The 14,780-nt window shown below is 41.0% G+C and overlaps 2 protein-coding genes across 2 annotated transcripts; both read left to right on the top strand.

Moving 5' to 3' along the window:
• The first annotated feature begins 3,142 nt into the window (after positions 1-3,142).
• mgat1a (alpha-1,3-mannosyl-glycoprotein 2-beta-N-acetylglucosaminyltransferase a) lies at positions 3,143-7,167 on the top strand. The gene is made up of 3 exons (XM_067600759.1): positions 3,143-3,374; positions 4,320-5,239; positions 5,812-7,167. The coding sequence occupies exons 2-3, from the start codon at positions 4,607-4,609 to the stop codon at positions 6,508-6,510; spliced, it is 1,332 nt and encodes a 443-aa protein (XP_067456860.1). The 5' UTR covers positions 3,143-3,374; positions 4,320-4,606; the 3' UTR covers positions 6,511-7,167.
• A 902-nt stretch (positions 7,168-8,069) lies between these two features.
• sh3bp5la (SH3-binding domain protein 5-like, a) lies at positions 8,070-14,750 on the top strand. The gene is made up of 6 exons (XM_067600758.1): positions 8,070-8,971; positions 10,823-10,885; positions 11,283-11,411; positions 11,568-11,732; positions 12,144-12,317; positions 12,614-14,750. Exons 1-6 carry the CDS (start codon positions 8,744-8,746, stop codon positions 13,169-13,171), a joined length of 1,317 nt encoding a protein of 438 aa, XP_067456859.1. The 5' UTR covers positions 8,070-8,743; the 3' UTR covers positions 13,172-14,750.
• The last annotated feature ends 30 nt before the right edge of the window (positions 14,751-14,780 follow it).

Below are 14,780 nucleotides of genomic sequence, written 5' to 3'. Positions count from 1 at the left end.
CAAGCGGCCTGCCACCTCTGCGTATAGCCTCGGACTGGCCGGCGGGACGGTGCGCGACTCGCCAGCTGAGCGCCCCCGGTCACAACAGGCACCAACGTGGGAGGCTCTTCTCCAAGGAGAGCGTGTTGTGGTGGGAAGAGGACTTGCTGTAACATATAATTCGTCCCGGGTGGATGAGAAAATGTTGAGAGAGAAAGGTTCAAGGGAGAAAAATAAATTATGTTATCCAAAACTTTCGCGATCAAGAGCGCATGCCCCAAGGGACGCGTACTCAGCTGCGTCTGGTGCCCAAAACGCGCTGGTACGTCAGCTGGCGCTCAAACTGATATCTAACCTGCCTGGAACAGATACATGCTCTCAAATAATTCAGATGATTAAATATGACAAATATGCTGCGCATATCTATAAAATAGTATTTGTCCAGGAGACCATTGAATTCCCAACCGGCATTTTGAAAGTGTCCATAACTCCCTCATGTTTGATGGAAAATTCAAAACAAATACCCTCTTTCGTGTTAACTGGCTGGTCAACACTGAAGACCACCTGCTTGTCTTTGACTGCTCTTGTGTCAGAAATTATATTTTGCAAGCTGGCGGTGTTGTGTAGGTCCAGCAGCAGCCCTGATAGTGCGCCACAGCATCTGCTGAGCCAACAGGATGCGAAAAACATCAAAAATGACGCCGTGCAGGTGAGCGTTAAAGCTGTTTAATTGATTTGATTTAAGATAAAGAAAACAAGAGAAAAGCTCATTTTGGTTTATCACTCAATTTACTCTCTTTGTCTCTTCTCTTTCAGGCAAATGGACAAAACCACAGTCCCACAGACCTCAACTCCTCCAAGGACTCTGCACAAAAGATCACAGAGGACAGACCTGACTGAGAGAGTCCAAGGCCTCAGCACCAAAAATACACACTGTGATCCAACTTATTTATTGACTTTTACTTTTCTTTCACAATACACAACGTACATTTGGACTTTAACCCCGTGATGTAAGAAAACAACAGGCTGTTTTTAGAGCACTTTTAGCTCTACTTTAGGAAAAGTACTGCAACAAGAAAAACCTGTGAAACAGCATTGTCTGTAGTCCTATTCTAGGCTTCCTGGTGGGTAGTAAAATATTGGCAATGCGTTTTTTCTTTGAGCTTAGCTTGTATGTTTTGCACAAAAGCCTTTTTTTTTTTTGCAAAGATTGTGGAATAAAAGGTATATTTCCCTTCGGAATGGAGTAAAAGTAAATCTCACAAAATGGGAATATTAAAATCAATGCTGAGTACCTCAAAACTGTATAAATGTGATGGGCTGACTGAGAAATTGTTCTTATTTTTCCACTTGTGTTTTTGTAGATGGTTACTTGATATTTCACTGTGAAATATAATAAACTAAAAGTACAGAGCCTCACAGATATTCAGTGTAAGGTCACTCGCATAGCCTATTTTTAGTCTACTTTCCGCCCCCCTGTTTGAAGGATGTGTTATAAGGCATGAAAGTCATGACTGCTATCACTGAAATACATGGTGGAAGAAGTACTTCAAATCCTTTACTTAAGTAAACACAGTAGTAGAAAGTAACTAAGCATGTTCACTCAAGTACTGTACTTAAGAACAGTTGTGAGGTACTTGTAGTACTTCAGATAGTAAAATACCAAACATCTTCGACTTCTGTCCTTATCAGTCCTTCATTGAAACAGTACACATTTGCCTTTCTCTTGAGATGGAAGATTCAAATTACATTCACTTCTCTGCAGCTCAAGTGGAAAAAAGAGTTTGTATTGTTCAATGGTGGAAAGTAACTAAGTACATTTACTCAAGTACTGTATTTAAGTACAATTTCGAGGTACTTGAGTATTTCAATCGTAGAATTCTCTATTCACTCCACTACATTTCAGAGGTAAGTATTGTACTTTCTACGCCACTACATCTATTTGACAGCTTTAGTTACTTTTCAGGTGAAGATTTGACACAATGGATAATATAACAAGCTTTTAAAATACAACACATTGTTAAAGATGAAACCAGTGGTTTCCAACCTTTTTGGCTTTTGATGTCTTACAAAAAGCAGTGTGTAGTCGGGGTCACATTTCAGATGTCTATGATTTGTTAACAGTTCCACTAAATAGTGGAACTATTAACAAATCATAGACAATAGTAAAATTCTCACATGGTTTCATTTCAATAAATGTTCAAATGATCCAATTTTTCACCAAAATCAAAGATTAGAGAAAAAGTCCAAAAACTGGAAACAGATTTGTGTATTACAACTTTGTTTTTTCTTCTTTCCTCTCCCATTAATCATCTCACGACCCCTCAGATTTATCTGGTGACCCTTTGGAGGGGCCTGACCCCTAGGTTGGGAGCCACTGGACTAAACAAGCTAACTGTTTATAAAGTAGTTCAAACTAGCTCCACCTCTAGCAGCTACAACAGTAACATGCTGTTAACACACTGATGCTTCAGTGTTAATAAGCTAATGATGTCATAATACATCAGTCAGAGGGATGAACTGAGTAGGCCTACTTTTACTTAAACAGGCTACATTTTGCTGTTAATAGCCTACTTATATACTTTTACTTAAATAGGATTTTCAATGCAGGACTTTTACTTTTAATTGAGTATTTTTACATTGTTGTGTTGCTATTTTTTACATAGGTAAAGGATCTGAGTACTTCTTCAATTACTGCTGCAGAAATGCCTTATAGACATTAATAAAATGCAAAAACACCACTGAGCTCTGCCCTCACTGTTATACATCATTTGTTTGTCATCAGGTTGATAGAAGGGAAGGGATATATATTCCTCCATCCAACCAATACACATTTGCCTTTCTCTTGAGACTGAAAATGCAAATTACATGCACTTCTCTGCAGCTCAAGTAGAAAAAAAACAGAGATAGTACTGTTACAGTAGCTAGGTCTATATTCAATTAAAATCCACATCTGATAATTGGTGGCCTCCTTTTCTCTCTATTACCATATTTTGGAGCCACAATGTGTGAGAGCAGACAATAAATCTCCACAAAGACATGAAAGGCTGCAGTGTCTTAATTAGCTCCACAGAGAGCAGCAGCCAGCCGCCAAAGTGTTGCGTAATTTCTCAAGGTGACAGTTAGGGCGGGACTTCCCGTGACTGCTCGCTACCCAGGAAGTCGTCGTTGCACTTTTTTTTTTCTCCCTCCGCCTCTTCCTCCAGTCTTGCGAGAAACAAGAAAAAACTAAGGAACGATAAGTTGCTTTGATAGCTGGGAAACTAGCAAGAGAGCAACTCTACACCGGCCCCAGACGTCCTCTCGGCTCCTGTTTGTTCAACTTGGCGGGCTGTCATCGAAGAAACGGCGGAGAAATGGCCACAAGAGGAGGAGGAAGTGGTCACATTGTCAGGGTAAGGGCTAATTTCAACACGCTCCTCCTCAAGCTACTGTATTTACAGTCTAACCTGTGTGTCGAGCAGCCGGGAAGACGGTGAGATCAATAAGCAGTGGTTATTGTTGTGTTTCAGTCTAAATAACTGGTTTATTTCGCCTGTTTGTCGACGCAGCTACAGGTGATAAGAGGAAATCGATAAGAGGCAGTTGGGTGAATCATCACTCAAGTTTACATAAAGCAACTTCCTACGAAATACAAATTACCATATGTTTGATGACATTACCTGATTTCCTGGTTTCATTGGAGCCAGCCAAGTTCCAGGTTGATCACTGATGACATTGTTTTATTAATCTTTCATTCAGTTTTCACTTTTGATTGTATTGCCGGTATGCACCTCTCAACCTCAAACGATAAAAAAACAACAACTCATTAACAAGGGTGATGAAAGCCAGTAGCAAAATGATTGGCACACAGCAGAGAAGTCTAGCTGAGCTGTACAACAAATATTATCATCATATCTGGCAGCACCCACCCCCCTGCCCTGTTTCCTGCCTCAGACAACCATCAGTCGAAACTAACTACCTTCTCTTTCATATTCTCTCCCATTTCACTGCTCAACTCTGGAAAGTACAAGTAACGTCAGCACATCTCCAACCATCCCTGTTTCTCCTCTTTTTTTTCCCTTCACTAATATTGTAACTTGTGTACTTCATGTGTTCACCTTATACTCTTGTATTTATATGTGTTTTTTATTATGTTTAGTTATGTATGTGTGTTTTTTTTATCTTGTGTGTCGCCCCGTGTTATTTTTTATTGCTACTGCAGCAGAACTTATTGCCCCTGGAGACAAATAAAAGTCTTGAACTTGAACATTGTTTCATTGTCACATATTATTTCCAGTTCGGTGTCACTTTTACTGCAATCTTTTATTTTCTTAAAGTACATCTTCTTATTATTACAGATGCAAGTGGATATTCGTAGTTGAGGATCTGCCAGAAGCACAACTTTACCCCAAGATGAGCTCTGCCCTCCATCATATTTCAGCAGTCTTTGCCTACGTTGACACTATATCGTGTCAGAGTAACAGTGAGCCAACAAGGTGTGACTCCAGATCTCTGATCATGCTCTTGTGATGATACACAGGCTACCCTTCCCGTATCCTGTTCCTATTGTCTGCAACAAGGACACGTCCTTCTATTCAGACCCTGTCCTCCTGATCCCCCCTCCCTCCCTTTGATTTTCTGGGCCATGCTCCGCAAGAGAGGTTCTCTCATTCTTTGTGGTACGTTCCTGTTTATCACCTGGAACGCCATACTGGTGCTTCTGCTGTGGGGCAGACCCCCGCCTGGCCAGCCGGGCGACCCCGGCCGAGAGCACAGGGAACTGGCTGAAAGGCCGACTAATGATGTGCTGGGAGATATGCTCCGTATGGCAGACACGGTTGAAGCAGAGCTTGAAAGGCAAAAACAAATTCTGCTGCAGATCCAGAATCGCCAGTCACTATGGGAGCCGTCGAACATAAACGGACCCAATGTTGTCATCCCCCGTCAGCCTGTCATTCCTATCCTGGTTATGGCCTGTAACAGGGTCACTGTGAGGCGCTGCTTGGACAAACTCCTGGAGCACCGTCCTTCAGCAGAGCTTTACCCAATCATAGTGAGCCAGGACTGTGGACACGCTGAGACGGCGGAGGTGATTCGCTCTTATGGAAATCAAGTAACTCACCTGAAACAGCCGGACTTGTCGGATATCGCTGTGCCACCCGCGCACAAGAAGTTTCAGGGTTACTACAAAATCTCCAGGCATTACCGCTGGGCTCTCAACCAAGTGTTCAAGACTCAGTCTCACTCCTCTGTTGTCATCGTAGAGGATGACCTGGAGGTAATCATTATGTTCATTTGTGTCATTAAATTGCAGTTAACACTTTTTAGAGGTATTACATGATATTCAAAAGCCCAGTAATACATTTTAAGGGTTTTTTTTATATGAATAAATACACAATGCATAAGTTCCATATACGTTATCCTTAAAACTAGGGCTGCAGCTAACAGTTATTTTTAGTATTGATTAATCTGTTGATTATTTTCTCAATTAATCAATTAGTCGTTTGGTTTATAAAATGTCAGAAAATGGTGAAAAATGTTGATCACTGTTTCCCAAAGCCCAAGATGACACCCTCAAATGTCCTGTTTTGTCCTATCCAACAGTCCATAACCCACAGATATTTAGTTTTACTGTCATAGAGAACCAAAGAAATCAGAAAATATTCACATTTGAGAAGCTGGAATAAGAGAACTTGGACATTTTTACTCAAAAATAGTTGGAGATTAATTTAATAGTTGGCAACTAACTGATTAATCGACTAATTGTTGCAGCTGCACTTAAGACAACTGATTTCACTTGTTGACATGGTTCACGTAAACTGAAACTAAATTATTCATCTCCTACTCTAGGTGGCACCAGACTTCTTTGAGTACTTCCAAGCCTTGCTGCCACTTCTGAAATCTGACCCTAGTCTGTGGTGTGTGTCAGCCTGGAATGACAATGGCAGGGATGGCTACGTGGATCCAGGGAAGGCAAACTTGCTCTACCGGACAGACTTCTTCCCCGGGTTAGGGTGGATGCTCCTTAAAGAGGTGTGGGAGGAGCTGGAGCCCAAGTGGCCCGCTTCATTCTGGGACGACTGGATGCGTCAGCCCGAGCAGCGTCGCGACCGTGCCTGCATCCGCCCAGAGATCTCACGGACTATTACCTTTGGGCGGCAAGGCGTGAGTCTGGGTCAGTTTTTTGACAAGTACCTGCGTTACATTAAACTGAATACCGAATTTGTGCCTTTCACAGAGTTAGACCTGAGTTACTTGAAGGAGGAAACATACAGAGAAAAGTTTGAGAAGGAAGTTTATAGTGCTCCTGTGGTTACATATGAAGGTGTCAAGCAGGGGAAGCTAAAAGGACCCGGGCCCTTTCGCCTTCAATACTCTAGCAAGGACAGTTTCAAAGTGATGGCCAAAAACCTGGGAATCATGGATGACTTGAAGTCTGGAGTCCCAAGGGCAGGATACAGAGGGGTTGTCAGCTTCATCTCAAGAGGACAGAGAATCTTCTTAGCCCCTCCTCCAGGATGGACCAAGTATGATACCACCTGGAGCTGATAATCCAGAAGAAAACCTATGTGCAGTAGCCTTTTTGTAATCTCTAAAAGGCCATTGGGGAGAGCATTCCAGACCAAAGACTGATGTTGTTAAAGTTTCTCTTTGAATGATATGTACTCAAGTTAATTGTCCTTGATAATGCAGAATGGATTGTCCCTCTTTCTGGTGTAGGGCTATTGCCAATGCCACTCAGGTCTTTTTCATATTCCAAATCATTTCTTACAGTGTATAATACAGCCTAAACAGCTTGTCAGACAAAACTGCTGTAATTCACCAGAGATCTATTTTTATACTATGCTAATTGTGCACATGACATTCATCGATGCATTCAATGCAATTCCTAGTTTGCCACTTTTGTTTGAATTATTTGCAATTTCTGGTAGCCTATTTATGTCCGATACAAATATGAAAACATAATCTGTGGTATGGTTGCTTATGGTGGTGGTCACTGGTCATAACTGCAGTATAATCTGTCATTTGATTCTCATTGTTTATGTCCTCTATGAAAATCAGTTCTTCCCAAATACACTTTAATGTCAAATAATTTTGATTCTTGATGATTCTTCAATGTAGTACTACTTGCAGGCCTGTTAACTTGCAAACTCCATTGTGTGTGTTTATATATTTTTGGAATAAAAAAACAATACACAATCTAGATTTTTAACTACTAATTCATTTTCAGTTTACAGTTAAATATTTGTACTTTCTACTCCACTACATTTTATTTGACAGCTTTAGTTACTTTTCAGATGAAGATTTGACATAATGGATAATATAACAAGCTTTTAAAATACAACACATTGTAAAAGATAAAACCAGTTGTTTCCAACCTTTTTTGCTTTTGACATCTTACAAAAAGCAGTGTGTAGTTGGGGTCACATTTCAGATGTCTATGAGTTGTTAACAGCTCCACCAAATAGTGATTTTTCCCTCTAAACTTCTCACATGGTTTAATTTCAATAAATATTCAAATGATCCAATTTTTCACCAAAAATCAAAGATTAGAGAAAAAGTCCAAAAACTGAAAACAGATTTGTGTATCCGAATTTTTTTTTCTCTTCTTTCCTCTCCCATTAATCATCTCAGGACCCCTCTGATTTATCTGGTGACCCTTTGGAGGGGCACGACCCCTAGGTCGGTAACCAGTGAACTAAACTAAGTAGTTCAAACTAGCTCCACCTCTAGCAGCTATAACAGTAACATGCCGTTTACACACTGATGCTTCAGTATTTATAATCTAATGTCATATATGATATTATCAGTCAGAGGGACCAAACCAGTAATTTTACTTTAATACTTTTAACTACATTTTGCTGATGATAGTTATGTATCTTTATCTAAGTAGGATTTTTCACGCAGGACTTTTGAGGCGGCAGCGTTATCGATAAGATCTGGTTATGTTTAGACATAAAAACCACTTGGTTAGGGTTAGGGAAAGATCATGGTTTGGATTAAAGTGATCACTTGAAACGTGGTGGGTACTTCCGTGATGTCACGCCATCTTCGTCGTCAAGGCAACAGTAAACACCACAACAACGTTACGGGTTTTTTTATAATAAAATGTCCCGACTCGCAATTGGAAACATGACACTTGCGGCTGGAAACGGGAAGCAAACAGTTGACTACTACAGCGAAGTCCACTTTTTCAGGGTAATCACACCTGCATGAGAAGGGTCTGAGGAGAGAAGTCTGAGGGGTCTGAAGAGGGAGCTACAGTTGGACCCTCAAGTCTACGGCAGCCGTCCTGCCCCAAACCTTGCAGCGCGTCCGTTTCTAAACAGTACTCGGCTGTTTACTTCATTTGAAATGATGATGTGAGACCGAAATCGCTAGCTAGCTAGCCTAGCTAAAGTAATTGATGAACTCGGGTAAGAGATTGGGGGAAGAACATGCGTGACAAAGGGGACATAGTGATGGCCCTCCTTATACTTTTACTCTCATGACAGATATTTCTCCTCACCTGTTTGCTCTAAAGCAGCCGTTAAATTCTCGCTTACGGCGTTAGCCTGTTAGCATGCTAGGCTAGCTTCGGTGGGCTCGTGTTTCGGCGTGATTTGATATGGCAGATTGCAAACTCAACAACAATCCGTTGGAATTATCTTTAATTTACTCGGGCTTCATTGCACTTATATGTTGTAAATAGGGCCCGGCTTAGGGGTACAATAGCCATCACGTCTGCTGGCGACGGCAACCTTAGCTAACGCTGCTGCTAGCGGAACTTTGTAGGCCCGGGATGGAGCCAGGGGACTTGCGAGAGAGCCCCGCCGGGTCCGGGGAGTCTGATGCTGGGGATTGGAGGGAGGATATTCCTGGCGAGGATCAGGAGGTCAAGGCTGCCGAAACTAATGGAACAACACTAGAATCGGTGCACACCCGAGAGGAAGGCGAGAATGAGAAACAAAAAAGCGTGGGAGAGCAATTACACAGTCCATACGAGGAGGAACTAGACCCCAGAATCCAGGTACAACACCCATCAACATGATGTTTGTTCTGTCTTCTAGGAGGCATTTCTTTCTTTTTTTCAAACTTCTGTTTATTGGGAGTTTTGGTACATGTGTAAATACAATTAAGTTACATGTATTATGTAAGTATATGTTGTACATTGACTTGTGCAAAGGAAATCCAAAAAACAAAAACAGCGAACAAGACAAAAAGGAACGTCACAAGTATCACCGTAAACACTCTTGTGTTATCAATCAGGCAAACTTTATTTGTACAGGACCTTTTATACAGGTTAGTGCAATTCAAAGTGTGTCACAGATATAGGTCATAGATATGAGAGGAAGAACAAGTGTAGACCGTAAAACCGGAAAAAAACAAACAATTTGGCGACGAGAATTAAAAATGTTGAAAACGTAGTAAAATAAAATAGATTTAAAAGCTACAATATAGTAATAATAATAAGAAAATAGAGTGAAATAAACCTAGATTAAAAATAACATACCATATCAACCTTCCCTCTCGGTGAAATTTCATTTATTTTCTAAGTGCTTCATCACATTTTTCAGCAAAGATAGGTGGGCTAGTGGGTTTTTCTGTTTCCAATTTTGATAAAATCAGTCCTCATGATAATAATGTCACTTGACAGCTCTACCATAACAGCTTTAACACCAAAAACAGCCCAAATTGGGTCTGGTTAGAGTTGTTCTCTGTAGCCTCAGACAGAGATTAGAATATTTTAGTCCTGTATTTAACAATGTTTGGGTAGCTCCAAAACATGTGTGCTAATTAAGCCGGTGTCTGTCCACATCGATCACAGGATGGATTTACTGTAGGAAACATCTTGGAAAGTCTCAGTTTGATGTAATATGTAATATCTAAACTGCAATAATTCATGTCCGGTACATACAGAAGAGGAATGAATGTGTTCTCGGGCCTTTGTCCACTGATCTTCTATGATTTCCACTCCCAGATCTTCCCGTCAGGTTTCTTTTAAATGGTCCAATGTCATTTAACTTGTAACCCTGCATCAAGCCAGGTGGGGATATTAATCTGTCAGGTTGTAATTAGTGATAACGGTACCTGGGTGGGTAATACTGGATTACTGTGTTTAATCCTGATGGAGGAGGTAGCTGTGTACTGGAATTAATACACTTTTATGATGCATTTTCCTGTATTTAGTGTTCACTTCATAATAAGTACTGTAATCTGTACAAAGTCTGTTATCAGATCAGAAGTGATTATTTTGTCAGGTGGCTCAAAATTGCATCATCCATATCTCTGGCACCATAAAATATAGAGCTGCAACTAACGATTATCTCATTATAGATGAATCTGTTGATTATTTTCTCGATTTAATGATTAGTTGTCGGGTCTGTAAAATGTCAGAAAATGGTGGAAAATGTCCATCAATGTTTCCCATTAAGCAAAGTGACGTCTTCAAAATGTCCACAACTCTAAGATATTCAGTTTACTGTCATAGAAGACAAGAGAGACCAGAAAATATTCACATTTTAGAAGCTGGAATCTGAGAATCTGTATATTTTTCTTTCTTAAAAACGACTCAAAACGATGAAGCGATTTTCAAAATAGTTGCTGACTGTTTTAATAGTCGGCAACTAATCAATTAATCAACCAATCATTGCAGCTCAAGTAACATACCTGTTATGTACATACCATACTAGTTTGTGCTTTTCATCTATTACCATTACATTCAAATAATGGTTGTCTAATTACATTTGATTTAAAAGTAATGGTAACACATGAAACTGGGGTCCCAGACTTTATATGCAAGAATACTAGTATAACTTATTTTTTCATAGTTGTTAATAAGGCAGTGAATCAGTATAATATTTTCCCTTTTTCCCCACAGGAAGAGTTGGAGCACCTCAATGAAGCCAGTGCAGAAATCAACAGGCTTGAACTGCAGTTAGATGTAAGTAAAAAAAAATACACTTTGCTCCCAATTAAGGAGGTTTGTTCAGTCTTCAAACACGGATCATATAAAACGCTTTGATTCTGACTCAGGAGAACTGTGAAAAACATGTACTATCACCCTGGGAATTACTTGAGAGTCTGTCTCTGCTGCTAAATATTTTATCAATCTACCCAGAAGGTGCTAATCAGTATGATAATTTTGTTTTTGAAATCTTTTTAAGGCAAAGGGTCTGGAAAAGGGAGAACTCTTAAAATGGAAATTGCATTGGTGCTGGTAGTTTGACACCCACTGAGAATCGATTGCTCACTTCCATCCATACTCATGTGTAAAATCTAATCAGTCATTCCATTACAGATCAATCTTATCTTGTCATTTTCATGCATTCTCCATCTAGGACGCTAGATCAGGGTACCGGAAGATCCTCACAGAGTCTGCCAGGAAACTAAACGCTCAGAGCTCTCAGCTTGGTAGCTGCATAGAGAAAGCAAGACCGTATTATGAAGCTCGCCGCCTTGCGAAAGAGGTATGCACATAAAAAGGGAAACCGGAGTATGTCAGAAATGTTCTTTATCTGCTCTTTGATAGAGATCCGGTAGTTATTGAACAGAAAATAACACGGGGTCGCGTCCTCGTCATAGTTCGCTCCTGTAAGCTGTAAATGGTTGTCTGCTCTCTGTAGGCTCAGCAGGAGACCCAGAAGGCAGCTTTGAGCTACGAGAGAGCGGTTTCTATGCACACGGCTGCCAGGGAGATGGTCTATGTGGCAGAGCAGGGCTTGATGGCTGATGGAAAGAACACCCTGGATCCCACCTGGCAGGAGATGCTCAACCACGCTACCTCCAAGGTAACGAAGAGGAGGAGGTACACATGCTATAACACAGAACAGGGTTGAGTGGGCCATGTACAGTAGGTGGTTGTTGTGTCTCACACGGGATGATGCATGTCCTCCAGTGAGGTAAAACGTTGACTGAAAAGAACAAAAAGCAGAAAATGAGAGTGCATCTAAAACATGGTGGATAGTTTCAAAACAGTCACGTCTTCATGATGCGGCAAGTGACATAGGAATAAAACAATAAGCTTAAACAATCAGGTTGTGGTTTATTTGAGCATTTTAACATGTAAAAGATGAACAAATTCAATAGTTTGGGAGAAAAATGATGCTGATGAAACTACAGGGGCAGACTTAAGGTTGTTGCTCTGGTCTCTGGCTCATGTGTGTGTGTGTTTACATCCGGCTCCTGCGCGTCTCTCACAGGTGAACGAAGCCGAGGAGGAGCGACTGCGCAGTGAGAGGGAGCACATGCGCGTCACCCACGCATGCCAGGAGGCCGAGGCTCGGGTTCAGATGCTGCAGAAGTCCCTCAAAAGAGTCATCCTGAAGTCCAAACCTTACTTTGAGCTCAAAGCGCAGTTCAACCACATTCTGGAGGTAATGCGGACATACAAAGCCCAGTAATATCTCTGTTCGTGAAACCATGAGCACATAGGAGACATTCTGTCTGGTGTAAACTGTATTTTTTCACTCCTAGTTTACCATTCTGACAAAAAAAAAATCTGTGTGTCTAATGGAGTTGTAAATATGCTGCTGACATGGCAAAAAATGCTCTAATACATTCTGAAATTTATGGATTTATTCAAGGTCACTGGTGGGTTATTTTCCTGTTTGGCATAAAATCAATGTTGAAATTGATGATGAAAGTTGCTCTGTCCTCTGTGTGACTCCAGGAGAACAAAACCAAAGTGCTGCAGCTGGAACAGCACGTGGCTAAAGTGAAGACCCGCTATTCCATTGCCCTGCGAAACTTGGAGCAAATCAGCGAGCAGATCCACGCTCAGAGGGGGAGGGACCAGGCCGAGGGAGGGCGCCCCACTGTCTGCGGTGGGCGGAGCCCCCCTGTCGGAGCGGAGTCTGACATCAGGGTTCAGGAAGAAGGTGGAGCCTGCGGTGGTGGCGTGACGGGGAAAGATCGAACGGATGCAGCCATCAATCTGGTGGAGAAATACAAGGAGAAGGAGAATGAAAAGGAGAGGGAGAGGGAGCGGGAGCGGGCGGGGTCGGATTCCCTTTCGGTCTTCAGCCTGCAGACCATCGCTTCCGACTTGGAGAAATATGACTCCATCGAGCACCTCGGGGACCTGAGCGATGTCGGGAGCGTAACTGGGGATGAGGTGGAGAAAGAGAGAGGCGGAGTGATGGATAGAAGAGACAAGCTGACGGAAACGAGCTCCAAAGAGCGCCAGCAGCAGTTCCACAAGCAACACCACCGCAGCTTCAGTTTGTGAGGCTGTCATAGATACAACAACTATATAACATTGTAAAAGTAAAATCTTGAGTTTTAAGTGATTCAGAGTAGGGATAAAGATCCCTACCTCATCGGTACCAACCAAAGTATAAGACCGTGAATTAGCTGAAAATGTAAAACTGGAGCGATCCAGTTGTAGGTGTATGATATTCAGTGTAAATAAGCACATGTACGTTGACTGACAACACATTATTCTAAGGCTGACACTGACATTGCAACCTAGTTAGAACACTACTGGAATCTACAGAGCTTACATCCCTCCAGGACAAGTATACTGTATATTCACTCCTTCTGAGGGAACTGGGGAAAAAAAAAATGTTCTTGAGCATGAAGGAACAGGGAAGAAATTTTAAAAGCCTTGTTTGAACTGACATATTTAGAAAGGCGTTGTTTCCTCCTTCTTCCCAGGCTAATTGTTGATCTAATTTGGTGAGAGTGGTGAAAAACAAAACCCTCCATTGTTTTCCCACCAGTCTTGTCGAGTCTCATCAGTGATTCCTCTTAAGGTAGAGGATCACCAGGCCCCCCCCTCCCCCCTCTCTATCCACCCTTCATCAAGTTAGTGTTTAGGGAAAAATGACAAAGACGATTCTCTGTCGGTGCAGAGCGAAAGCATGCTTGCGTTCACATTTCGTATATATTTATTTCCTGTAAAATGCTGCAAGTCGTTATTTTGGCACAAGAGAATGCGTTTTTCGAGAATTCCTGAAATCACGAATGGAACAAATGGAGTCTGAAGATGATAAAGAGCCTCTGACTCCATTTGACTGTTTCCACTCTGACAGCATGCACTCCTGTTAGCTATTTAAATAGACAGTTTATGACATGTATGTAGGGCTACATGATGAAACTGAATACTGACAGCGTTAAAGCTAGATGCCATGTCTTCTTATTTTATCTGTTATGCTGTAGTCTTATGATGCAAAAGCCTTTCCCAAATGTGTATTATTTGAACATTGTTTACATTTGCTGAAGTGGATTTCTTTGGCCTTTTTATCTTTTTATTATTATTATTATTATTATTATTTGGTTGTAATTTGAAGTGTGCCTTTCCACAGAACAAGTAACAAATTAAGCCTGAGATGAACTTTGCTGTAAACTAATTCTTAAAAAAAAAAAAAGAATACCCTGAGTCACACAAGCACTGTTTTTCTGATAAGACTTAAAAGAGTTTATTTTTTTTGTTTTAATTTCTGTATTTTCTTTATTTTATTGTACTTTGCTTGTCAAAGTGTGAGATGCAAAACAAAAAAAAGTCAAGAAATGACTTGTAAATGTATGTAATTATTACAAAGCTGGAAAATATTGACATGTACAGTTACATGTGTCGCTGATTTGAATATTTGACATTTTTGTTGTACAGCAGAATACATGAATACAGTCTCTCCTCTGTATTTAAATCATTTACTGTTGCAGTTGATCTGAAACACCTCACCTTCACTGCTGTCTTAACGATATGTCGTCACCCTTTTAAGGACATCTGTGAGTTAGTCAGTGTCACTTAATGTTTCCAATGTATGCATTGTCATAACTATAATCAATAAAACAGATCATACTTCTTTGGCCTGTGTGATTCACATGTTTTCTAT

Source organism: Thunnus thynnus, chromosome 10 (genome assembly GCF_963924715.1).
Source record: "Thunnus thynnus chromosome 10, fThuThy2.1, whole genome shotgun sequence".
Taxonomy (NCBI): domain Eukaryota; kingdom Metazoa; phylum Chordata; class Actinopteri; order Scombriformes; family Scombridae; genus Thunnus; species Thunnus thynnus.
This window is presented reverse-complemented; position numbering and strand designations above follow the sequence as displayed.

Excerpts from the sequence above, each read along its gene's own strand:
- mgat1a (XM_067600759.1), top strand. The coding sequence starts at position 4,607 with ATGCTCCGCAAGAGAGGTTCTCTCATTCTTTGTGGTACGTTCCTGTTT. Across the intron at positions 5,240-5,811 it reads TCGTAGAGGATGACCTGGAG|GTGGCACCAGACTTCTTTGA; the intron begins GTAATCATTATG and ends CTCCTACTCTAG.
- sh3bp5la (XM_067600758.1), top strand. The coding sequence starts at position 8,744 with ATGGAGCCAGGGGACTTGCGAGAGAGCCCCGCCGGGTCCGGGGAGTCT. Across the intron at positions 11,733-12,143 it reads TCAACCACGCTACCTCCAAG|GTGAACGAAGCCGAGGAGGA; the intron begins GTAACGAAGAGG and ends CGTCTCTCACAG. Across the intron at positions 12,318-12,613 it reads AGTTCAACCACATTCTGGAG|GAGAACAAAACCAAAGTGCT; the intron begins GTAATGCGGACA and ends GTGTGACTCCAG.